This window comes from Rhinatrema bivittatum, chromosome 2 (genome assembly GCF_901001135.1).
Source record: "Rhinatrema bivittatum chromosome 2, aRhiBiv1.1, whole genome shotgun sequence".
NCBI lineage: Eukaryota > Metazoa > Chordata > Amphibia > Gymnophiona > Rhinatrematidae > Rhinatrema > Rhinatrema bivittatum.
In genome coordinates, this window is record NC_042616.1 from 146,093,920 (window position 1) to 146,121,215 (window position 27,296).

The following is a 27,296-nucleotide window of genomic DNA, read 5'->3' on the forward strand; positions in this document are numbered from 1 at the left end:
GGCTTTTAAAAGAGCTTTGTATACCAACCGAGATTGGTTGTTCCTCCCTTCAGTGGACAATGACAATCGATGGTTTAACTGTATTTTACCTTTCTCTATCTCGAGCAAAGCAATTGCAGCTATGATCCGCAGACACTGGGACAATTTATCCTTAACTTCACTTTTTCAGGGTCCACTACGGTTCACTTTTCGGAGAGGGAACAATCTCCGAGACCAGCTAGTACACGCGAGTTTTAACAGACAATTAAGGGAGGGTAGGGATGGCCAGCATAGCCCCTGTGGACACTGTTCAGTATGTTGTCATACCACACAGTCAGACTCTTTTATCCATCCTAACACTGGGCGTGTGTTTAAACTTCGAAGCCAGTCAGACTGTACTACAAAGGGTGTAGTATACGTTATACAGTGCCCCTGCCCCTTGCTATATGTGGGGAAAACATCGAGAATGGTGAAGACTAGAATCATAGAACACTGCTCTAACATCCGTCTACTCAGGATGGATGAACCCCTTGTTACACATTGGGTCCAATTTCACCATACTATTGCTGATGTACAATTTTCCATTTTAGAGGTTGTGTCACCCCCGATTCGGGGAGGGGATTTCTCTGAAATTTTGGGTCGACGGGAACAAAAGTGGATTTTTAAATTGTCCTCGGTCCACCCGAATGGTCTTAACAAAGACATCGAATGGTTCTTGTTTACCTGACTTTCCTGTTTACCTGACTTGCTTTTATTTACCTGAATTGGTTCCAGCGGGGGCGGGGTTCCTGCATTCACTTGAATTGTCTCCTGCTTCTATTTACCTGAATTGTCTCCAGTGGGGGCGGGGTTCTTGCTACTTCTGCCCTTTGCCCTTGATACTATCGCGATATTCTCTGTCTTTGGCGCCAAAACTGCCTCTTTAAATAATTCACCTGATGTATGAGCCATTGCGCTCCTAGGATGAATGTGTAAGGTATGTTCAATTGTTATCAGTTGTAGCTCTTTTTAGCCACTTCTTAAGGTCCATTATTTATTGTCTTTTATGTTTTAGATGAAATTTATCCGCGGGTCCCTCCCGATGCAGCTACCGCGAAACACGGACCGTGTCGGGGGACTCCTTTACTCTTTCCTTTTGAAATGATATGGAGTTGCCACGATTGATGCCTTAAAATTTGGTTTAATTAAAAACTTTCTTATAAATTCATTGATGGACTTTGCTACTTATTCCTTGCACGTCGGATGTGTTGGTAATTGAAATCTCCCATTATTATTGCACTGCCAAATTGGTTTGCTTCCCTGATTTCTCTTAGCATTTCATCATCTGTCTGACCATTTTGTCCAGGTGGACGGTAGTATACTCCTATCACTATACTCTTACCCAACACACATGGGATTTCTACCCATATAGATTCTACTGAGCATTTAGTCTCTTGTATGATCTTTATCCTGTTGGACTCTATACCCTCCCGGACATAAAGTGCCACACCCCCGCCAAGTTGATCCTCCCTATCATTGCGATATTTGTACCCTGATATAGCACTGTCCCATTGGTTATCCTCCTTCCACCAAGTTTCTGTGATGCCAATTATGTCAATCTCATCATTTGCTGCTATACACTCTAACTCTCCCATCTTACTTCTTAGACTTCTGGCATTGGCATATAGACATTTCAAAGTGTGTTTTTTGTTTGTTTTAACAACCTGCTTTTCAGTTGTTTGGGATAATTCGGAAATCATTAGTTTTGGTGATTTTTTACATATAGGCATATGGACTTTATTTGCTTTTAATGGAACCTCTCTGTTGGGATGCCCTAACTCTCCTGTTTCATTAGTATCCTTCAAGGATACATTTCTCCGAACCATGCACTGCTGAGTGACTGTCGGCTTTCCCCCTTGTTCTAGTTTAAAAGCTGCTCTATCTCCTTTTTGAAAGTTATATAAGTTATATAAGTAAGAATAAAAGTTATATAAGTAAGAATAAAAAGAAATTATATTTATATACATGAGATTTCTCTAGGTGTATGTATATTGACTCACTATGAAGCATATAGAAAGTCCAGAGAATAGAGGCAACCCCCTTGTTGTAGTAATGAAAGCATGGGGCTAAGAGATACCATTTTGAACTTTTCTTTCTGAAGAAATTTGTTGAGATTTCTGAGGTTCAGGATGGGTGGAGTTCGCCTGTTTTCTTTGAAAGTAGGAAATAGTGGGAATAAAATCCTCTGCCTTGTTGCGACCGGGGAACGGTATCCTGAGCCCTGGTCCTCACTGGGATGGGACCGTTCTGTTCTCTGGCAAGGTTGAAAAATCCAGGAGCCTGCCCAACTGGCAGAGCTGGTGTGATCTGGATATCAGTTGGTCTCACGTGGGAGCGTGAGTGGTAAGAGGTCCTTCTTGCATCCCTCTTTGCTGTGCAAGAAACATAGAGAGCTGTCACAGGGTCTCTCTGTAGTCTTGCAATTGAGCCACTGTCTGTTGGACCTTGTGCACGAAGAGATTCTGCGGTGCATGGCAGATCAGCTAGTTTATCTTGGACTTTGGGCCGTAAATCAGGCGCCGTAAGCCAGGTTCACCATCTAGCACGGAGTCCTGTTGCTGGCAACGGGAGGACATTTTGAAGCAATCGCATGTTGCTCGAAGTTCATGTGGATGGCAGAGAGGTTCCCTTGGTGTTGTGTCAAATATAGCTGGTAAATAGCAATATGTGACACCAATATAGTTCTTGGGAGAAGTTACAACCAAGACCCTCCCGAAAACTTCTGGTCCTTTTTAGTGACCAGGTCGAAAGGGATGGTTTCAGATACGTCCTTTACTTAGGTCTCGATGGGATCGGTGCCGAAGCGGGATTAGAGTACCCATCGCCCTTCAAGTGGTCCGTGGAGGCTCAGAAGGACAAGTCTGTGTTGATGAATTAGGCTTTCTGGTAGGTGCCACAACGGTGTGAATATCTATGGCTCCGGTGTTAGTAGATTTTTGAAGGCATCGAGGACAGCCTGATGGACGAGGACGTCCAGCTCCTCCCTGGAAGCTGATATAGGTAGCGCAGCTACAGGGGAAGACAGGCTAGGCGTTACTGGCACTTCCCCATGAATCTGTGGTGGCTCAGTACCCGGCACCGGTGTCGTGGGAAACGCCTCGGGTGCAGAGGAGCATGGAGACTCTTGTTCCTGGGCCCGCTTCGCAACTGGCTCAATGATGGATATTGATGCCGGTGCGGTATCAGTGCTGGCACCGAACGCGGAACTACGTCTGTGCCGGCGACTGTTTCCCTCGGTGCTCGGCCCGGTCATTCTCCATCACAGAGGAAGATGCCCTCTCTGTCCCGGATGGCATTGATGACAGACGATCATCGTGCCTCCACTGCTTCTGGCATTGTTTGTCACCCAAGGATTAAATGGGGCTCTGGTTTAGAACCCGAAGTATGGAGTGTTTTCTTTAGTCTAGGGCATGGATATAGGTATCTATGGCGGCTTCAATAGTAGCATCAATGGCATGGATGGAACACTGATGGCATTGACGGGGGAATCGACAGCGGCCCTGGCGACAATGGGAACCATGGATGTCCCAATCCCTCTATCCCAGATGGACTCTGTGGAAGATTAGCAAGGACACTCGCAGGCATTGTGGGGCGGACTGAGGGTGTTAGACATATGGAGAAAAGATGGTATCTGGGGGAACCGACCGGAAAACAGGGCATAGTACTCACCAACCGTCTATGAAAGGTAGGTGAAGGGAGACCCGTGTAGGGACATTATTTATGAAGTAAAACTTCAAGTGTTTCAATGAGGAAAATTTGTGAGAAAAATCTCACAGAGCTCCTAAACGCGAGGCAAATTGCAGCGTGGAAAAAGAGACTGAAGGGAGACCCCTGTGGACAAAGGGATCATGGCATGCTGGGCATGCTCAATGTGCCAGTCAAAAGTTCTAGAAACTTTGACAGGAAAGTTTTCCGTGATAGGGCTCCTTCCAGTGATGTCACCCATATGTGAGGACTACCATCCTGCTTGTCCTTGGAGAAAACTTGTACTCTACTCGGGCAGGTAATGAATATGTCACACAGGGGAAACCACCTGAACTAATACTGCATCGGCCAGCCTCCGTGAAGGGTTGCCACTCCCAATGTAGGAAAATAGACTATTAAACATGCAGTAAAGATGAAAAAAATTTGTAAGAGAAAACAAAACCACAAATGATGATAAACAGCCTTAAGTGTTAAGATCCAGTAGTACCAGACGCTACTCTAATGTTTATTTACCAAAAACTCAACAAACAGCTTGCAGAAACCAAAACGAGGCACCCCCGCATTGGGTTTTGTGTCAACGCAGTACATAATGGGATGTGCCCAATTAGATGAAAAGGAAGGGGAGTAGCAAATGAATGAAAAGGAAATGTACAAATCAAATCCTTTTCATCACTTATAAGGTAAAAAATTCTTTGAGGTCAATTTTACAATGGACACCTCTGAATGTATCTGTAACACCCCCCCTAACCCCAACCCACCTCCCAATAGCTCATGCCGAATCAGTGGTCCATATATAGAGAATCAGATTGAACCCTATAAAGAGTTAAGGTATGTGTCCCGGCTAGTATGTTTAAATTACTGCCTCAGTATTAGTCCACAGTATATTGATGTATATTATTTTCTCCCTTATAGTGGTTGAAAATATACACTATTCTCAGTCCCTCCCGACGCAGCTTTTTGCGAAACACGGTCCGTGTCGGGGGACCTGGTTGAAAACCTCGTACTGTATATTATGTTTGGAGTAGCCGTCTGGAAATGTTCAAAGCTGAATTAAACAACACTTTTCTGATATGAACTTGGAAGTTTGTGGACTACTTTAAGTTTTCTGCTCTCCCTTTTGTATGTGTGATTGAATTCATGGAGAGTACCTTCATCTCCTTTTCCTATTGGAGTCAAAAGAAGCAAACCATGTTAGGAATTATTAGGAAGGGCGTAGTGAATAAAACGGAAAATGTCATAATCCTCTATATCTCTTCATGGTGAGACCACACCTTGAGTACTGTGTTGAATTCTGGTTGCCACATCTCAAAAATATATAGATGCACTGGAGAAGGGACAGATAAGGGTAACACAATGATTAAATGGATGGAATGGCTCCCCTCTGAGGAAAGGCTAAAGAGGTTACAGTTGTTCAGCTTGGAATAGATGGGGGGGGGGGGGGGGAAGGGATATGATGGAGGTCGACAAAATCATGAGGACTAGAACAGGTTAACCTTGGCTCCTGGACAGCTGTTCACCCGCCAGTTCTGCTTGCTTCCCATAGGACATTAAATATCAAGTACATGGTGGACACCAGAATAGTTTTGGAATAACTTGGCCACAGCATTAACAATCATTAACAGGACCCAGTGCTGAGCCTCAACCATCCTTCTCCCCCCTCCACTCGTTGGGGCTGATGGCCCCTCGTCCGGTCTCCCAGAGCCATGACCAGGACCACTAGTCCTGAGCCACCATTAGCAAGCTCTCATCATCCCACATCTAACAATGGGATTACAACTGCCCGAGGCAGAAGTACCAGGGCCTGTCATGTCTTACAAGGCCTTTCCGGTGATTTGCTGAGCCCTAGCTCCGGCTCGTGCCCTTAATAAGTGATCTAGATTGATTCTACCCTGGCCCATACCGAATGTTTTACCTCCCCTGAGGCTTGGACACTCGCCGTGACAGAAACAATAGATGCAGTTAATAACGAATGAACAATGCAAGAATATGAAAATCATACAAAATTGGTAAACTACAGGGGGCAGGGAGGGCAAGGGAAGAGCATTGACTGGCGGCAGTGATCGCAAAAGGACTGATCACTGCCTACAGGTTTTAAACCCCTTACAGGACCGCCCACTACGAGGCCACCCAGCCAATCTTTTCCTCATCTGTCACTGCTGGCATCAGCATGCAGCTGCGAGGGTCAACAGGAGAAACAGACATGCACCACAATCACACTGCACACGCTATGATACCAGCCATGAAGGAGCAGGGACACCCTTACCAGAGCTGCCAAAGGAGGAAACCTCCCCTCCCCTCAGAAGCCCATAGGAACTCTCTGCCCAGCAGGAGAGACAACAATCACTCCCCCTATCCACCAGGTAAGCACATGAGTTGGGTTTGCCCAGTGGAGGGGGGCAAGGGAGAATCAATGGGAGGAGTGGTGCTTCATGTGGCGGTGCCTGCCCACCTGTTGCGCTGCGTCAGAGGGGCAGCAGCTACCCAAAATTTGAATTGGTTGTTTACTCTTTCAGATAGGACTAGGGGGCACTCCATAAAGTTAGCAAATAGCACATTTGAAAACAAATCAGAGAAAATTATTTTTGACAACGCACATTTAAGCTCTGGAATTCATTGCGAGAGGATGTGGCTAAGACAACCTAGCTGGGTTTTAAAAAGGTTTAGATAAGTTCCTGGAGGAGAAGTCCATAAATTACTATTAGTCAAGTTGACTTGGGGAATAGCCACTGTTTTTTATCGACATTAGTAGCATGGAATCTATTAATGTTTGGGTACTTGTATCGTGGGTTGACTACTGTTGGAAACAGGATGCTGGGCTTCATGGACTCTTGGTCTGATCCAGTATGGCAGCTTCTTATTTTCTTATGACCAGATTGGTCAAACTCAACAGAGATCCATAATAGTGGAGGAAGATTTGAGACTCTGGCACGACAACTTGCTGGCTTGTATGCAATATCTCAAATGAAGCCACTTAAAGTACTGAATAAAGGGAAGCCAAATGTCTGCTGTGTAAGGCAGGGAAAGGTAAAAGTACCCTCATGCATCAGTGGCTCCAGAGACCATACTCCATGTGTATACCACAGTTCCCAATTCACACAGTTCCTATTTTTTTGAAAGAGGATTATCATTAAGTAGAGCAGGGATGGATATATCAGTTTCAGAGACATAAGATGTCCGAATATGCTGAAAGTTTAAAAACTCCATCTTGCAAGGAAATGTTCAATATATCAGCCTCTTGCCAAATTGCTAACAAAGGATCTAACGCCAAATTAAAAAGAAAGGGGGACTTAGGGCAGTCCTGTCCAGTTCTACACTTAAGCTGAAAAAACTCTGAGTATGATCAACCAAAATACAGGCCTGAGGGTTATTAGGCAAGGACCGAACACCTCTAATAAAATTTGATCCAAACCATTCTACCACTGTAAATAAATATTCCCATTCCACCCAATTTGAAAGCCTTCTCTGAATCCAGAGAAAGTGCCACAACTGGGGTAGAAAGAGTCTTAGCATGATGAATCAAACTGTAAAAAATCCTAGCATTATCAGTAATGAGCCGATCTTTAATAAAAGCCAGACTGTAAAGCCATAATAACCTGCAATCTAAACATTAGAATGTTAGCCATATTGAGTAAGGATATTTGCCTATATTTTAATATATGTGGGAATCCTACCAGGCTTTTCAAATACAACAACTTGAGTCTTGGTAAAACTAGGAAGGAGGAGTTAGCCTAGTGGTTAGATCAGTGGGCTACGAATCAGGAGACCAGGGTTTGAATCCCACTGTCACTCCTTGTGACCTTGGGCGAGTCACTTTACTCCTCCATTGCCTCAGGTACAAACTTAGATTGTAAGCCCTCTGGGGATAGGGAAATACCTACAGTACCTGAATGTAATCCACTTTGAAGTGCTGAAAAAAGTGCAAAAGAAAAAACCAAACAAAAAACTAGCACCAGCACTCATTGCTAATGATCTGGTGGAAAAAAGCCGTAAGGAGTAGCGAAACCATCAAACCCCCAGCAGCCTTCCCCAGATATAGGGCTTTAATAGCTTTATCAATCTTGCCTGCTGATATTGGAGATTCCAGAAAAGCTACATCCTCTGAGGATGCCAGAGGGTGATCCATTAACGACAAAAATTCTTGTATGCTATGAGGATCCTAGGGTCCCTGAGAAGCGCATAAATTGATATAATGCAAAAATTGCTCCAGAATAGCAACATCAGTGGTAACAGAGATAGACTCTTTCAATCTAATAGAAGTGATCCACTTACCAGATTGCATCTGGAGATAGCAAGCAAGTAATCTTCCTAATTTATTGTCCTCCGAATAATAGTGAGCTTTAGAAAGAAACAGATTTACCAGCTCTTTTACTTAACCTGTTATATTGATACTACAGTTTATGTAATTCCAGCAAAACAGCATCAGTATGATGAATAAAACCTCTCTCCAAATGGTCAATTTCCTTCTCCGGTTCCCCAAGATACAGGTTAGATGTTCTCCACTTTCTAAAAATAGAGCCACTGATAGTGAGGGGTATTATCGCCTTGAATGGACCTGAGAAGATTCCACTCTTAAAATGAAAATAATTCACAATAGCTGTACAAATTTATTCAAGAAAATGTTCATCCTCCATTAATCCGGCATTAAACAACCAAGTTGAACATGAGGGAGCTTCTAACCAAGTAATAGAAAGGTAAACTGCAGCATAAGATACCAATATATGGTGTAAAGTGGCACCACAAACAATAGGTATTAACTGTTTAGAAATGAAAAAATAATCAGTTCACCAAAAAGAATGATGTGGAAATGAAAGGAAAGTAAAATGCTTATCAGTAGAATGAAGAATATGTCATTGGACTAGCAAACCATAATCTAACATAATAGCCTAATCACTTATGATGACTTAGATTCTTCCCTTGTTCCCCCACATTATTTATCTAGCCAGTGATCAAGTGGCTAGCTAAAGTTTCTCCACAAAACTACAGGAAGAGAACAGGGTTCTAAAAAGAGAGGCTGAATCCTGAAAAAATTCAGTCTTGTCCCAATTATGTGCATAAATATTAAGAAAATAGGTTCCCTATTAATATTAACCATAGCTAACACCCAATGACCGCCTGCAGTAGAAGAGCAAGATGTAATTATAGAGCATAAATACTTTCCAAACAATATAGCAACACCATTCTTCTTTTTGAGAACTGTTGCAAAAACTGAATACCCAATCCATTCACACTTCATTTTGAGATTCCTTCAGGGACAGATGTTTTTTCTTGTAACATTATATCTACCTTAAGTGATTACAAATAGGACAAAATCTTCTTTTGCTTTATCAGGTGATTAAGACAGAATTGAAAGACACGATTTTAAGGAGTTCTGTTGAGCCATAGTTGCAATGAAAGGAAGGATAGAGCCTATTTAAGTATTGTGCTCCATACTAAGAGAACAGAATGCCTCCAGGATTACCTGCAAAAAGGTCACCCCCCCCCCCCCCCCCCGAAAAACCCAATAACAAACATTCCAAAGTAAAGCCCATAACCTAATCCACTTCCACCCAATGGTGTATAACCAATGTTCACCACTGGTGTCTCATGCTGTAAGAGGATAGTGATCTGAAAATCCGGAGATCCCATATTCACTATATAAAGAGAAATTGCAACCAAGCATGAACAAGACAAACATTTCCTCCACGTGTGATGATAAAAACTGTGCTGCTTCCCGGCATCTTCAGCACATTGCAAAGCCAGCAGTCTGGAAACTAAGACACAGCTTAGTGTGAAGCAGAAACACAAGAAATTTAAACAATATGCCACAGCAGATCATTCTTATGCTGCATAATCCAAAGAAGTGTCCAAAATAGGGAAAAACAGTGCAACAAAAACATACATCTAATCCATGCTCAGTCCCCTCTGGTCATAACGCTCTGATCATTCTTCTCCTGAATAAACTATTGTAGTAGCTCAGGGGGAATCAAAGGTAATAGTTTTATTATGATAAGTCACCCTTATGCGAGCTGGATACAAGATGCCAAAATTAGTTCCCAGTGTTCTATGTGAAAATAGTAACTCCAAAAAGGCCTTTCTGTGCTGGACCATTGTCTTAGCCAGATCCAGCATGAAGAGAATTTTGCACCTTCATGTACTAAGGGCGATTTTACCTTAGATGCTCTGAAGATTTCCAACACATGCAGATTTCACTACAGTCTAAGAGCATTAGTGTTCCACTGAGGATGGGAGGGAACTCTGTATGCCCTTTCTATTTCCAGAGCTTTTACAAAATGAATGCCCAAAAAGGAGAGTGTAAAAGACTCCAAAAATGCTATCATATCCGCTCCTTCAAGTTACTCACGGAGCCCCAAGGTTCTAATATTTATTTATTTAACAGTTTTATATACCGGAATTCATGTAGCAAAGTTACATATCAATTCGGTTTACATTATAACATTAAACAGGCATGACCAAAAGCAGTGCAATTACATCGAACAGGAGATTAAACTTGGGTCAAGTAAACTGGGGGTTAAATAAATAAGCAAATAATAAAGAATATATTAAATAGAGAATACATTAAAGAATGAGTGGGGTTTTAGAGAGGACCTTGCTAGATATGAAGTAGTCACTGTACAAGCTGAAGATATTTGGAAAGCTTGAGCGGAATTGTCGTTATGGATTGAAAGCTTGTTCAATCCATAACGACATAATGTTGCTATATCTATTCTGATTTGCCAGATCTTCAAAGTTGGCTTGTAAAGTGTCTGTGCTTGGTTTGTGCTTGCTCCTTCAACTGTAATTTTGTCGTACGTAATAGGATCAGAAGTTGCTACAGCCTTCGCAGGTGCCATCTTTTCAGGAAACGATAGTTCATGCTTCAATCTCTTGGTGCCTGAAGACAAGGCAAATGCTGGTTCTGTTTTAGCAGACTTGGATATTAACATGTTCCAGAAGCAAGCACAGGTAGCAAAAAAACCGCCAGCGAAAAGGGTTGCAAAACAGAAAAAACAGGATTCACAGGAGCATTAAAACTAAGTTGCCATCCTCTTTCTGCACAGCTTTGAGGTTTGGTGCTAAAGTATCTTACTTTCCTGACAGTTGAAGTGGAAATGTGCAGTGTAGTACTAGTATCTTCCTTTCATGTAACATCTGAAAAGTTCTATTAGTATCTGTTAAATGTATTTTCCGTTTATTACAAAATCTGTTAAGTAATTTGTTGAATATTGGTATAATGGTTTCTCTTTCTCTGGATAGTTTGTTTAGATTGGTTTTTCTTGCACATATCAGTACAAGAATGAACTTCACTCCTTAGCCAGAGTACATAGAGTATGAGAGCAGTCTTAGATTTACTGCAAGTGTTCTTATTACTTGCATTTTGTCAGAGCATTGTGTGTCCTTGATATGATCTTTAGCAGCCTACCTAGCTCATCTACTTTGATCAGAGAATTGCTTGTGTGCCAAGTGTGACTACTTGGGCCATTCTTGATGCTATTCAGAAAAAGAGCACTGATTTGTAAAATACTATCTCCAGGAGCTGACTATTATGTTAAAATAAATTGGGACTTTCTTGAAGACTTAGAAGCCTTAATGTGTCCTTTATTCATTTTTTTTAATTCAGAAAGAATTACTGACAATATTTTACACAGCTTTCGTTATAAGTTATTGTTTTCTTGGAATAAGAGGATAACAGTATAGGGAAAAGCCAAAACTGAGAGTGATCCATCATGTTGGTCAAACTTGCTGCATGCTGTGGCAATTATTGTGACTACCCAAATTACATGGTCGTAGATCTTGCATTTGGTTGGCAGTTGTCAAATGTTAATGAAGTTCTCTCTTTTTTTTTTTTCTAACAAAAATCAATGTGCTTGTTTGCAGGATGCTTCATCTGTGGACATTAGAAAAGCATATCGTAAGCTTTCTTTAACATTACACCCTGACAAAAACAAAGAAGAAAATGCAGAAATTCAGTTCAGACAAGTAAGTATTGCTAAATTTTGTTACAAACCTGATTGTCTTCCCCCTCACAGGCCGATACAACAGCATGTGCGTAAAAAAAAGTGTCCAAAGTGGACGCATGTTTTTTGAACGCACTCACATCCACCTCTCCTGGGCGCTCGATGCAATATGCATATGAGTGTCGAGCTAAAATGGAAGTGCAATAGATAATTTGTGCATCCCTGGCGCTCTGCATCAGGTGCCTAGGAGAAGTGCCTGGGCATCCGTAACAGCCAGGCTAGAGCTCCCCCCCCCGACCAGGGCTGTCCTAACTGGTCCTTTTCAGGACAGCCTTCTGAAAAGGGGATTCGTCCTTTCACTGATATGTGACAGTGAACGGACCAATTGGCAGTAAGTGAAGCAGTGTGTAGGCAGGTTACCAAAATGGATGCTCAATTTATAAGCGTTTGTTTTATGCCACAGCAGCTAATTTACTGGCATGCACATACAATATACACGGCCCTGAGTGTGTGTATTGTGCAAACCCCCCCCCCCCCCCCCCCCAATTTTTTTTAATCAAAATTTGTTTTGCATGCTGCTGCTTTGTATGGTTCTTCCTACTTAGTATCAGGATGATATTAAGTAGGAGGAACCACAGAAAAAGCAGTCTTTTTGTTTTTAAGTTGAGAACTTGATGCGCAGGAAGACTTTGTCTACTTTGGGCAGGTGTAAAATTTGATGGGTTAAAAAGTACGTCTCAGGCGCATGGGGATTTTTTTTGCATTGCGGGGTAATAAATAGCCTCATCTGCATGGAATTTACATATGAGTGCTGTTAGCTACTTGTGAGTTTGGACTTGCATTTTGGATACGCTGATCCCTTTATTGCATTGGGGGTTATGGATGCACATCTGAAAAGCACGTCCAAGAGCTCATTATCCTGTGCGCTAGGCTCAGCGCACGATATTGCATCGGCCTGACAGTATTTATTTATTACACTTAATTTGAATGCATTTTCATTAATTAAAAAAATACTTTTGCATTTCTGAAATCTTGGAGGGTAATTTTCAAAAGGATTTACTCGTGTAAATGTAACTACTGCTTAGCAATTTTCAAAAGCATACATAAATTTCAATTATGCAGATAAATCCTATGGACAATTTAATGACATATAGGGGTAGATCTTAAAAAAATATGCGCGCACGTACTTTTGTTCGTGCAACCGGCGCGAACAAAAGTAAGCCAGATTTTAAAAGATACGCACGTTGCCACGCGTATCTTTTATTCTCACAGGACAAGCAGGATGGTTGTCCTCACAAATGGGTGACATCGAGGATGGAGCCCACCACGGAAAACTTCTGTCAAAGTTTAAACAGAACTTTGACTGGCCCCTACTGGGCATGCCCAGCAAGGCACTGACCCTGCAGCCAGCAGGGGTCTCCCTTCAGTCTTCTTTTTTCCGCGCAGCAGTTGCCACGCGGTGAAAGGAGCTCTCTAACCACGTTCCTGACAGGAATTTGGAAATTAATTTCCTAAGAAAATTTGCCCCTCAGGGGTCTCCCTTCGACAAATTTTTAGTCATCTTACGGAACCCGGTAAGTTTTTTGCCTTTTTCCATCGACTACCGTCGAATTTGGCCCTTGAGGCCTGTTGGCACTTACCGATCCCCAGCCTAAATTTTGGCTTCAGGCCATGGCAACGGGGTTCCGCCGTTGTCCGGATTGTACCCGGACTATGTCCATCACAGACCCCCACAGGGTTTGTGTGATGTGTTTGGGTAGTGAGCATGATGTCCTGACTTGCACCACATGTGCCTTAATGACACCCAAGGGTCGCAAAGCCAGGATGGAGAAGATGGGGCTCCTCTTCCATGCACCCACCCCAACACCATCGATAGCATCGACGTCATCGGAACCGGCACCGTCGAAGTTGTACCATCATCGTCAACCCTCCGGTGACCGTCCGCCATCGATCGCTTCTCGGCCGTCGACTCCCGTCCCTTCCCCGGATGGGCGAGGGGATCGGAAGGAAAAGCCACCGCTATCGACGGCACAAATCTCGGCCTGTCGAGGATCCACAGCCATCGACCTCTGCTCAAGCCGAGCCACGACAAAGAAGCCGCGAACAGGACCGGACACCCTCCACGTCTCGTTCGCAGGCATCGAGGAAACCCCCACCCTCCCGGGGTGCGGGGGCCGTGATCCCACCGGTTACGGTGGTCCCTCCGGCCCTGCCTCAGCCTCCCTCTCCCGTCGAGCCGGGTATGGTTACCCCTGGTCTCCGGGCAGAACTGGACCGGCTGGTCCAGGAGGCCATCGAGAAAGCGATGAAGAAATTGCAACCTCCATCGGCACCGTCTCCGGCACCGGTTTCCAGTGCCGCCCCCGGCACCGACACCGGCACCGGCTTCGCCACCGAGGAGGGAACCGACCACCGAGCCGTTGATACAAGCGCTAGCACCGCTACTGAGCCGCATGGAGGCGCTCATGACGGCCCTTCCATCGGCGATTCCAGTGCCTTCGACAACACCACCGTCTCCGACTGGATTTTCATCGGCAGGAGAAACACCGTTCCGGATTCCTCCTTCCGGGGTGGTTCCATCGGTGCCTTCTGGTATATCTCCACCGATATATCCTTTGGTTCCATCCATTCCACGCCAGGCACCGATTCCATCGACAGCACCGAAGCCATCGATGCCATTTCTGGTTCCACCTACGGCACCGATTCCACCTCGGTTTCCATCGATGCCTTTAGAGCCTCAGCCAGGTCCCTCAGGGTTACAAACCCCACTTGATCCCTACGATACCTGGGGTGATGATGATGATACATCTTCTGACACGGATTTGCCTTCGCCTCCATCTCCTACAGAGAGTAGAAAAAGATCTCCTCCTGAGGATCTCTCTTTCATTAATTTTGTGAAAGAGATGTCAGAAGTTGTACCTTTTCAACTACAATCTGAAGCTGATGACAGACACCAGATGATGGAACTCCTTCAATTTCTGGATGCTCCAAAAATCATCGCTTCCATCCCTATACACCAGGTGTTTTTGGATCTGCTCAAGAAAAACTGGGAATCTCCTTCATCAGTGTCCCCAGTTAACAAAAAAGCTGACTCCACCTACCTTGTCCAGTCAGCACCAGGTTTCCAAAAACCTCAACTGGATCATCGCTCTGTTGTGGTTGAGTCCGCGCAGAAGAAGGCCAAGCGTCTTAAGCCACACTCTTCTACCCCCGCCTACCAGGGACAACAAGTTCCTAGATAGTGTTGGACGGAAAGTCTATCATGGAGCTATGTTGATTTCACGCATAGCTTCATATCAACTTTATATGACTCAGTACAACAGAGCCATCCTTAAGCAGATGCAAGACTATGCTGACACGTTACCAGACCAATACCAACCGCAGCTTCAAGCCCTTCTTCACAAGGGATTTGAGGCAGGGAAGCACGAGATTAGGACTGCCTACGACATATTCGATGCTTCCACAAAAGTTTCAGCCACAGCCATCTCAGCCAGACGTTGGGCTTGGTTAAAATCATCCAACCTTCGCCCAGAGGTTCAGGATCGTCTTGCTGATTTACCCTGCTTAGGCGATAATTTGTTTGGAGAGCAAATTCAGCAGATTGTGGCGGAATTGAAAGACCACCATGAGACGTTGAAACAACTCTCATCTGTCCCACCTGAGCTGACCTCCAAGCAACCGCAAAAGAAAGACTCTAAGAAGTCATTCTTTCGACCACGCCGTTATTATCCTCCATCGGCCAGGCCTCGTCCAGCTCGATCCTCTACTAGGCCTCAGCCGCGTCAGCCTAGGAAACAAAGGCCTACTGTAGCCCCTCCTCCTGGGCCTGCGGCTGGACTTTGACTCCCCTGTAGGGAACACATGCCAAACCCCTCTTCCGGACATCCCTGTAGGAGGTCGACTGTACCATTTTTTACAACCTTGGTTGCAGATCACCTCAGATCAGTGGGTGCTAACAATTATCGCACAGGGTTACCACCTCAACTTCATATCTCTTACGGCAGACTCCCCGCCTCTTCAAGCGTGGAGTCTATCCACCCATTTGGCTCAATTACAACAGGAAGTATCCCTTCTTCTGCAATCAAATGCTATAGAACCCGTTCCTCCCTCTCAACGAGGCACGGGATTCTATTCCAGATACTTCCTAATACCAAAGAAATCAGGGGGACTACGTCCCATTTTGGACCTTCGAGCCCTCAACAAATACCTTCAAAAAGAGAAATTCAAAATGGTAACCCTAGGCGCGCTGCTCCCTCTGCTGCAAAAGGGGGATTGGCTGTGCTCTCTCGACCTCAAGGACGCTTATACCCACATTGCGATCACACAATCCCATCGCAAATATCTGCGGTTTCTAGTAGGCCACGACCATTATCAATACCGTGTCCTACCTTTCGGTCTAGCTTCTGCCCCACGAGTCTTTACCAAATGTCTCGTAGTGGTAGCAGCATTCCTAAGGAAGGAAGGTGTCCACGTCTACCCATACCTGGACGATTGGCTAATCAGGGCCTCCACCCAGCAGATAGCTCAATCCTCCCTAAAATTGACAATTCAAACACTCCTTTCCTTAGGGTTTCTCGTCAATTACGAGAAATCTTGCTTAGTCCCGTCTCAAACCTTATCCTTCATTGGGGCAGACTTGGACACCTTACAGGCAAAGGCTTACCTTCCTCTTCAGAGGGTCCACACCCTAATGTCCCTGGCTCGCCAGCTCCAGTCTCAGAACACTGCCACGGCTCGCCAGTTCCTCATTCTCCTAGGGCACATGGCATCCTCGGTTCAAGTCACTCCCATGACCCGACTAGCCATGAGAGTAACACAATGGACTCTACGACACCAATGGATTCAAGCTTTTCAGCCTCTGTCCTCCATAGTCACAGTCACACAAGCGCTGCGCCTATCCTTAACCTGGTGGACGACTCAGGTCAACCTCCTTCAGGGCTTACCCTTTCTTCCACCGGAACCGCAAGTAATCCTAACCACCGACGCTTCTCACATCGGTTGGGGAGCCCATGTGGACGACTTTCAAACCCAAGGGTTATGGTCCAAAGAGGAAGCCGAACACCAGATCAATTTCCTGGAACTTCGAGCAATCCGCTATGCGCTCCGCACTTTCAAAGATCATCTCTTTCATCAGATAATCTTAATCCAGACGGACAACCAAGTGGCCATGTGGTACATAAACAAGCAGGGAGGCACAGGCTCCTTCCTTCTGTGTCAGGAAGCTGCGCAGATCTGGGCGGAAGCCCTCTCCCACTCCATGTACCTCAGGGCCACTTACCTGCCGGGAGTAGACAATGTATTGGCAGACCAGCTGAGCCGTGTCTTCCAACCACACGAGTGGTCACTCGATCCTCTGGTAACGACCTCTCTGTTTCACAAGTGGGGTTCTCCCCGCATAGACCTCTTTGCGTCCCCTCAGAACCACAAAGTGGACGATTACTGCTCTCTCATTCGGAGCCAGCACTCTCGGCCGAGGGATGCATTCTCCCTCAAGTGGACAACCGGTCTGCTCTATGCATTCCCTCCACTTCCTCTTGTGTCAAAGACTCTCGTGAAGCTACGCCACGACGGGGGAACCATGATCCTAATAGCACCCTACTGGCCACGCCAAGTATGGTTTCCAATACTCCAGGATCTCTCCATCCGCAGGCACATTCCTCTGGGAAAGGACCCGCATCTACTCACTCAAAACGACGGATGCCTCCTCCATCCCAACCTCCAAGCCTTGTCCCTGACGGCATGGATGTTGAAAGGTTAGTCCTTCAGCCTTTCAACCTTTCAGATTCCGTTTCTCGGGTCCTGATAGCTTCACGAAAGCCTTCCACAAGAAAGTCTTACTCATACAAATGGAAAAGGTACACATCATGGTGCACTTCTCAGTCCCTTGATCCCCTTTCCTGTCCAATCTCCAAATTCTTGGACTATTTATGGCATCTCTCTGAATCAGGTCTTAAAACCTCTTCTATCAGAATGCATGTCAGTGCGGTAGCCGCCTTCCATAAAGGTGTACAGGGTGTCCCTATTTCAGTACAACCCCTAGTAACCCGTTTTCTTAAAGGCTTGCTCCATCTGAAGCCACCCTTACGTCCTCCGGCCCCATCTTGGGACCTTAACCTGGTTCTTGGTCGTCTAATGAAACCTCCTTTCGAACCTCTGCACTCCTGTGAGTTAAAGTATCTCACATGGAAAGTGTTATTCCTCTTGGCTATCACTTCAGCTCGCAGGGTTAGTGAATTGCAGGCCCTAGTTACCTATCCGCCTTACACTAAGCTCCTGCAGGACCGGGCGGTACTCCGCACTCATCCTAAATTTTTACCTAAGGTAGTTTCTGAGTTTCATATCAATCAATCCATCATACTACCTATCTTTTTTCCCAGGCCCCACTCCAACTCTGGAGAGCAGACCCTGCATACCCTAGACTGTAAACGAGCTCTAGCTTTTTACCTAGACCGTACAGTTTCCCATAGGAAGAGCACTCAATTATTCGTCTCTTTCCATCCTAATAAGCTGGGACAACCTGTGGGTAAGCAGGCTCTTTCTTCCTGGTTGGCGGACTGCATTTCTTTTTGCTATCAGCAAGCTGGCATTCCTTTTCAAGACCGTGTTAAAGCACACTCTGTGAGGGCCATGGCGACGTCAGTGGCACACCTTCGATCGGTGCCGCTTCCTGACATCTGCAAAGCTGCAACCTGGAGTTCTCTCCATACCTTTGCAGCCCATTATTGTTTGGACAAAGCTGGAAGACAGGACTCCATCTTCGGCCAGTCTGTCTTGCGTAACCTTTTTCCAACCTGATGTACCAACACCCTTCCACCTACCCGGTTGGGTGCGGATGCCCTTTCCCAAATTTCTCCTCACTTATTGTGCTTGCTGCACACCGTTGGGTACATTTGGTGCAAGTCGGGACATCCTCAGCTCGGTACTCACCCATTTGTGAGGACAACCATCCTGCTTGTCCTGTGAGAAAGCAAATGTTGCTTACCTGATGTAACAGGTGTTCTCACAGGACAGCAGGATGTTAGTCCTCACGAAACCCGCCCGCCTCCCCGCAGTGTTGGGTTCGTTTTATTTTTACTTTCTAGGCACTGCCTGTAGCTTTGAAAATCAGACTGAAGGGAGACCCCTGCTGGCTGCAGGGTCAGTGCCTTGCTGGGCATGCCCAGTAGGGGCCAGTCAAAGTTCTGTTTAAACTTTGACAGAAGTTTTCCGTGGTGGGCTCCATCCTCGATGTCACCCATTTGTGAGGACTAACATCCTGCTGTCCTGTGAGAACACCTGTTACATCAGGTAAGCAACATTTGCTAAATCCAGGGTCGGCGCGCGCAAGGCTGCGCAAAATCGGCAGCCTGCATGCGCCGAGCCAGGCAGCCTGCCTCGGTTCCCTCCGCATCCCCCCCCTACCTTTGTTGTACAAGTTACGCCTGCTTCAAGCAGGCGTAACTTGTGCGTGCCGCCTCGTCAGCCCCCGGCACAGGCCGCAGTGCCGGGGGACTTGGGACCGCCCCCGGACACCCCCCCACCCCTTTTACGAAGCCCCGGGACTTATGCGTGTCCTGGGGCTTTACGCGTGCCGGCGGCCTATGCAAAATAGGTGCGCCGGCGCGCAAGTGCCCTGCGTGCGTAAATCCAGAAGGATTTACGCACGCAGGGCTTTTAAAATCTACCCCACAATGTAGCAATTTTCAAAAGCCTACTTACATGATTAAAGTACATGTACACATGTAAAACCCAATTTTAAGTGTATAAATGCTTTTTAAAATCAGGCCCTTCATTTAAAATTTTAACAACAAATTTTTTTTTGGGCCGGGGGGGAGAAGGATAGGTAAAAGGGATGTAAGTGCCAGTTTTACCACATTAGGTGGCATGTGTCATTGAGTTGGCATGGAGTAAAAGTGATGCCAGGATCTGAAACTTGGTAAAGAGGAAGGAACAGATATAATATCTGCGTGTTTCCCCAGAAAATATTGACTGTGCGAGAGTATTCAGGTCTTGTAGTGTTTTGTATCTCCTGTTTTGGAAGATCCTCTGTGTGTGAATTCTGAAGGGGGGGGGGGAGAAGAATTAATAGGAAATACAATAATTAACCATCACACAAAACTAAAACTAGAGGACAGTCTGTGAAGCTGATAGATTAAATTAAAATTGTAAGTGTTTTGTAGTCTATGAACTAATAGTCATTCTTCAAAATGCGTTAAGGCATTTAACGCATAGTACTATCGCATGGCGCAAATGCAAATTTTTGGAAGGGGTGTGAAAACTTTACCATAGCATGTGATACTACCTATGCAAACCGGTAATTCTAAAAATGACCCTAAACATGCCTTTCTTTTACTGCGGGTGTGATGAATCTAGAGGTAAGCAATGGAATTCATTGCTGGAGAATGTGGTCAAAGCTTATAGTATAAATGAGTTTTACAAAAGGTTTGGACAAGTTTCTGGAGGTGAGGCCGATAAACAATTATCAACAGATAGAATTGGGTATCCCCACTTTATTCTTCTGGGAATAAGCAATAGGGAATGAACTTTCTTACGGTATTAGGAACTGCTGGATTCACATGACCCAGAATGACTGACTGTTCTTGGAAACAGAATGCTGGGCTCAGTGGACCACTGGTCTATTCTAATATGGTACCATTTATGTTATAAATTTGCTAATCAGGTAAACAATATGGGTAAGGTTATCTACATTCTCAACGGTTATTGTAACATACACATATACAAGAGTATACAAGCTTTATCACAAATTACTAAACAAATGCCATGAAAATGTCTCAATGGCTTCACAACACTCACCCTTATACACGTTCACACTGTAACCCATTCATTCAATTTAAAACACAAGAACAATCATTAATACAGCCTTGCTACACCGACTCACAAGCATGTGTGGGTAAATCTATATATACATATATCAATTCAGATCTTATGTGACCTTATGGCTTATATGCCATTTACAACACTTGTTATCCAGTTTATATCAAAGCAAACATTTTACCAATAGATGTCCATGCATGTTTTATAAAATAGTCAGTGCCGAGGTCTTCCCATATCTTCAATGAACCACAATCTTGTTTATGGATCTTGGCTGTTCCTGAGGAGGGAAAATCAAGTCTGATCCAAGCAATCCTGTTTATCCTTTGGCATATGGCATTGGTGTGTATGGACCCATGATATGCCTCAACATGAGTTCTCCAAAGGGGCCTTCATGCCCTATGGGATCAGCTGCATCAGGCCTCGTTGCACCCTGTGAAGGTTACCATGGAGATAAAAAATCTTCTTTGGCTGGATTCAAAGGTCCTGGAGGTAGGTGCTCCTCTCCAAATTCTACTTAATCAGGTAATGCTAGTGACTAATGCATCCACCAGGGGTTGGGACACATGCATGGGTTTCTTCTGAACTCTAGGGATCTGATCGGCTACAATGTCTGTTTCAGATCAACGTCTTAGAGCTATAAATGATTTGATATGCATTGAGAGTATGCTCGTTCTCTCATCTCCTTCAGGGAAATAGAATTCTGATCCAAACTGACAACCAAATGTCAATATTCTATATGAAGAAACAAGGGGGCACAAGTTCCTGGACCCTCTGCTGGAAATCTGAGAATTTGGGAGTGGGATTGCAATTGTGGAGTTTTTCTCCAAGCAACTTACCTTCCTGGCAGACATGCTGTTCGACCTCCCATTAATTGACCTAATTGCATCAAGGACAAGAAAGTTAACAAATTTTTCTCCATTCTTCAAAGCAAATTTAGATTCTCTCCGGATGCAGGTCTTATCAAGTGGTATGCAGATCTGCCGTATACCTTTTGTCTGCTTCCATTGGTGGTGAGGGCAATGCAGAACCTACTTGAAGACTGGGTGCATATTATCCTTATTGCATCAGCTTCACCCGGGCAAGTATAATTCTTTTACCTCATCAGGTTGTTAATCTGCCCACCGATTTCCTCCCCCCCCCCCCCCCCCCCCCCCCCCGGGATCTGTTCTGGCTTTACTTATTCAGGAAGAAGGCCATCTGTCATCCAAGTTCTCCTCCCTCATTTTGACGGCATGGATATTGAGTGCTCTATAGTATCATTATCACTATCTAAGGAAGTTGAAGACATTGTGATTTTGACCAGGAATATGTCTATCAGAAGAGCATGCAGTTTTAAATGGAAGTGTTTTTCATCTTGGTGTCAGACAGGCTCCTTGAAGCTCTTCACAAGTGCTCTAAAAGATCTACTTCAGCACTTGTTCTCCCTTTTCTATTTGGTCCTCAGTACATCCTTGGTCAAAGTGTTTCTCAATGCTATTGTCGCTTACCACCCTCCAGTTCAAGGAAAGCCGTTGCCGCTTAACATTTTCAAGCGAATGAAAGGTTTATGCCTATGAGACCTCCGGTTGCAAAGCTACCAGTATCGTGGGGTCTTATTCTTTTGGCACAACTGATGAAACCTCTTTGTGAGCCATTGGAGTCTGCATCAACATTCCCCTTCTCTTACCTCTGCCCAGTATTTTCTTCTGTTCCTTATGACTCCCCCACCCCCCCCATCCCTACCCTAGCTGCTTGCTCTTTGTCCCCCCAGCACGAACATCTTCCCCTCTGCTCTCTCCCCATTGCCTAGCACCAGTATTTCCCTGGTCTTTCTCTCCCTCCTATTCCAATAGCTTATTCTATGCCTTTTTACCAAAAATATGCACTCACGTTTGCTTTACAACATGCCTTATCTCATATATAATGCAACATAAAAATAAAATACAGCAAACAAAACAAAACAAAATACAATTTAAAAATCAATAACCCACCCATAAGAGTCTGAAATATAAAATACAATAACCTATAAGCAGTCCTCAACTCCATAAGCAAATGTTAAACCAGATTACTCCCAAAGGGACAACCTTAAGAACAATCCACCCCTGGCTGACTCCAGCCAAAGATGATGACATTGGAAGTGGATGGGATCCAGGACAGCGGTACTGCATGGCAGAGAGACATTGGTACTGCAGAAACAAATCTCAAAATGGAGGGGCCCACACCAGCAGCATTCAGTTAGCTCTTGCATTTTGCTCTTATCTGAAGTGTTGCTTCTCTTCCCCTCAACTAGGCCAAACTTATAGTTGGCTGAATCTTAATTGCAATTCTTATACTTTGTAAACCAATGTGATGTACAATAAAATTTGAAATAACTATTAACAATCAAAATTAAGACAGTATAATCATTAAAATGATATAAATTGATGTACCAATAGAATTGTAAATAAAACAAGCAATCAAATTGCTATAAACATTAAACATGAATCAATATTAACATTAATATAAACATGAATAAATGAAACATTAATATAAATTAAGTTAAAAACAAAAAATAAACATTACAAACCAAAATAATGATGTTGATTATAAAAATCATACCGATGACAGGTTGTGTCTAATCTGATGAAGACTTGAAAGAATACATAGTATTTCAAAGCTTTCTTAAATTTAATATCATTTTCTTGGTGCAGTGTTAACTGTAAAGAATTCAAACTTATTTTATTTTATTTATTATTATTATATACCGACATTCGATCTGAGATATTATATCGGTTTACATTCAGGTACTGTAGATATTTGGGGCAAGAAAAACTTTTTTCTGGTACACTCAAGCCTAATGTTTCTAGGAGAATGTAATACAAAAATTCCTGTTGGGTGGAAAGCAATAAATGTCCCAAATGATGGACAATAAGACTAGATAAACAGAGGAATTCCTGGCGCACAGCTTTAAAAGTCAAGCATCCTATTTTGGAAAAGACATAATAAGACACTAGTAACCAATGCAAATCTTTGAGCAGGGGAGTAACATGATCATATTTGTTTTTGTAAAAATTTAGTTTTGCTGCTGTATTTTGGATAGTCCAGTCTGTGAAATTGAGAACGCATTTAAAAAATCCAGACACGTTAGAGCAAGAGCATACATAAGAGTTTTAAGATCAGAGCTATCTAAGAATGGTCTAATTCTATGTATAAAGCAAAGAAAAAATAAGAATGCAAAAGTTTTGATATGATTGACTCTACATTAACATTTTCCAATCTTTAATCCCAAGTAATGTGATCAGATCTTTGACCTAATGTTTTCACCTGCCATGCAAGATAGTGGAAGTGGCAATAGCAACTGCTTCCTAGAAATCCATATTGCTTCAGATTTACTAGAATTAGTCTTTAATTTGGTGATTTTAAGATAGCAACATTTGATTGTTGTTGAACTCAATGAGGGTAATCAGTCAAAGCTCACAATCTGAATTTCAATTTACAGAAAACTTGAGAACCTTAAACTTTTTGTATGAGGGTGGCATAAGTGCAAGATATAAATTAAACAAAATGGGTGACAAAACAGATCCTTGAGAAATGCCATAGTTGGAAATTGGGAAAGGTTTAGAGGAGCTCCAAGCAACACAGGAAGATCTAGATTCTAAGAATATGAACCAATTTTAAAGAATGCGATCTGATTTCTTTGTTATGCAGACAATTGAGCAATAACGGATGGACCATGGTATCGAATGCAGAAGTCATATTTAGACATACCAGCAGTACAATTTTCCCTTATCCAGGAGCAAGGACACATCAAGTAAGGCAGTAAGAGCTGTCTCTGTGAAAGCCCTTTTGATAACTTGACACTTTGGGTATAAAACTAGAGTACTATATAAGAAATTGGAAAGTTGGGACTGTACAACCTTCTCAATTGATTTAGAGACGCTAGGAGATTGGACAGTAGTTACTGGGAAGATCTATATCCAAGTGGTCCATTTTAAGTACAGGCTTCACAACTGCAGACTTCAGTGAAGAAGTTAGAACTCCAAACTGTAAAGTGGTATTAACAATAGCACTTAGAATCGGGACTAGGCACAACTCTGGGTTCTTTACAAATTTCAAAGGAAGAAGATTTAAAGAGAATGAAGATGAACTCATTTACTTAAGGGAGAATGTGCAGGCCAGCAGGAGTGACATTACTGAAAGCAAATAGAGTACTGACTGGTATAATATCTCTAGGAGAAGAGGGCGGTAATACTAATATTTGACAAGAAAAAGATGATGAACCAAGTGCAAACTCAGCCCTGATATTGGCAATTTTGCTATCAAAAGCACAAGCAAAGTCCTCAGTGGCCAATTTACAAGTAAGAGGAGTCAAACTGGAATTCAGGCCAGAAATACGAGATGTCTAAAAGGTTGCATGGGCCCATTTTCTAATTTATCTAATATACTGTTATAATCCTCCTTTGCTTGTCGAACAGCTGATAAATAATTCTTTGTTTTTAGTATAAATTCTTCCTCAGGGCTAGGGCTTGAGCCTGTGCCATTTCCTTTTTTAATGCCGAAGCTGATGACACAATTTCCAAACCAGAATGATAGTGGGTAGCAGAGCCACTGGATCTTTGTTGTACAATAATGAACTCGTACAACTTTATCCAGTGCGTCACTAAGTCTGCTGTTCCATGTTAGAATTTTGTCTTCTAGTGTAAGATCAGAAAAATAGATAGGAAAAACAATAGCCTCAGCTAATTTATCTAGATCAAGATTTTTAATCTCATGAACTGAAAACTTGTGTTTAATAGACTACATGACACAAATGGAACATAAAGAATGATTGGTCCACTTAAAAGATAAAAACCTAAAGGTTATTATGCATGGGCTGTTTTACCCATTGAGATAATCTGAGGTCTGACATGGCAGAGAAACTGGGATTCTAAAGCGCCATCTGGAGTATCAGCATGTAAATTAAAGTCTCCCAATAACACACAGTGAGTGCTATGCAAAGAGCATTCATTAATCAGCATGATTAAATTATGGAGCCACAGACTGCTTATGGTAGGTGACTGATAAAGTAACAGCATATTGAGATGCATTTTACCTAATTGAGAAAAAGAAATTGTTAGTTTGAATATATCAGGTGAAAGTTTTTTAAAGAAAGTATTAAGAAAAATAACAGCACCACCACCTCCCTTACACTTTGGCTTGTGTTTGTAAAAGAAATTATAATTGGGAAGATAGGTTTGTTTCAGACGTTGAACATTTGCCAGGCTTCAGTTATATTTCAAAGATAAATAAAAGTTGAAGTTTGTGGCTTGAAATAATATCCATGATCAATGATGCTCTATTTACAATAGAGCACTTGTTTATCAGTTCACACTTAAACTGAGGAAAATCACCTTTATAAAAAAGAGAAAGTTTGTGAAAAATTAAAGTGGATGTGATAGACTACAAAGTCTGAGATGATGTGTTTGTGGATTCTTGTGCTGAGGCGAGATTGGCTCTACCTGCAGAAAGGAGCACTGCAGGTTCTCAATGTCCACAGGCGGAGCAGGGACCAGGCAGGAGCTTCACCTTTACCAGTTCATGTTCCCCTTGGGTTGAGGCTTTGGATGCCAGGGCCGGCAGAATTTAGGCAAGGGTATTGGCTGGAGACTGAAGACTTGGGTTCAAGCCAGTTGAAGGTTATAGGCAGGTAGTGAGTAGATGGGTCAGAAGCAGGCAATGGTCAGGCGAATCCAGAGTCTTGGCAGGCGTCAAGGGAAGGTAGCAATTGGGAAAATCTGGAGGCCAAACGAAGATCAAATCAAGTATCCATCAGAGGAAGAAGAATGGATAGGGCTGAGGCAGACTAGCAAGGCCAGGAGCAAATCGGGTAGATGAGGACTAGGGTAGGCTAAAGATAGACTGGAACAGGCTGGGGAAGCAACATGACCTACATTTAGGTAGCTGGACCTGTTGCTGAGGTGAGTTGCTTCTGGGGAGCTGCTCTTATATAGGGCAGTTCAGATGATGTCATTTCTAGGGGCCATGGAGACTTTCATGCCACAGTCCCTTTAAATGCTAGGAAGTGATTAAGTGCACGTGCCTAAGGAGAGGTGTGGTGTGTTGCAGTCAGTGGAGCTGGCGGCATCTCGTCATGTCAGGGAGTGGCGACCTGCCGAATGATAACCTGGTGGCATTTCACTGCGTTACGAGGCAGCGTGGCCAGCCCAGCCAGGGAGGTAAGACTGGTGGTTGGCGGGAGCAGCTTGCGGACCGCCAAACGCAACATGTGGTCTGTACAAAGGAAGATGATTTTCAAAACAAACACTGACAGAGTACTGCCTTTTCCCAGAGAAACAGGAATGTGAACAGGTAAAGTGGATGTAATAGATTGCAAAGTCCGAGATCTACATACATCAAAATGATTATAAGTAGTAGGGATGTGAATCGTTTTTTGACGATTTAAAACAATAGTCAGATATATTTTAAATCGTCAAAAATCATTAGAGCCGCGATACAACAGCAATTCCCCCGATTTATCGTCAAAAAATCGTAAATCGGGGGAGGGCGGGAAAACCGGAACACCAAAATAACCCTAAAACCCACCCCGACCCTTTAAAACAAATCCCCCACCCTCCCGAACCCCCCCAAAATGTTTTAAATTACCTGGGGTCCAGTGGGGGGGTCCCGGCGCGATCTCCCCGCTCTCGGGCCACGGCTGCGTTAATAGAAATGGTGCCGGTGGCCCTTTGCCCTTACTATATGACAGGGCAAAGGTAGCACCGGCACCATTTTGGTTCCTGTCACCCGACGTCACGCGTGCAGGAGATCGCTCCCGGACCCCCGCTGGACCCCCATGGACTTTTGGCCAGCTTGGGGGGGTCTCCTGAC

At 43.8% G+C, this 27,296-nt stretch overlaps 1 protein-coding gene across 3 annotated transcripts in view; it reads left to right on the forward strand.

Moving 5' to 3' along the window:
• The window catches only part of DNAJC1 (DnaJ heat shock protein family (Hsp40) member C1), a 652,900-nt gene that overhangs the window by 118,922 nt on the left and 506,682 nt on the right, over positions 1-27,296 (forward strand). For 2 of the 3 annotated variants that reach the window (XM_029588718.1, XM_029588719.1), the window contains exon 2: positions 11,578-11,679. In XM_029588718.1, the coding sequence (XP_029444578.1) occupies positions 11,578-11,679 (102 nt within the window). Of the gene's footprint in view, positions 1-11,577; positions 11,680-24,137; positions 24,241-27,296 lie in introns of all 3 variants that reach the window. The other variant, XM_029588720.1, reaches the window with a different exon arrangement.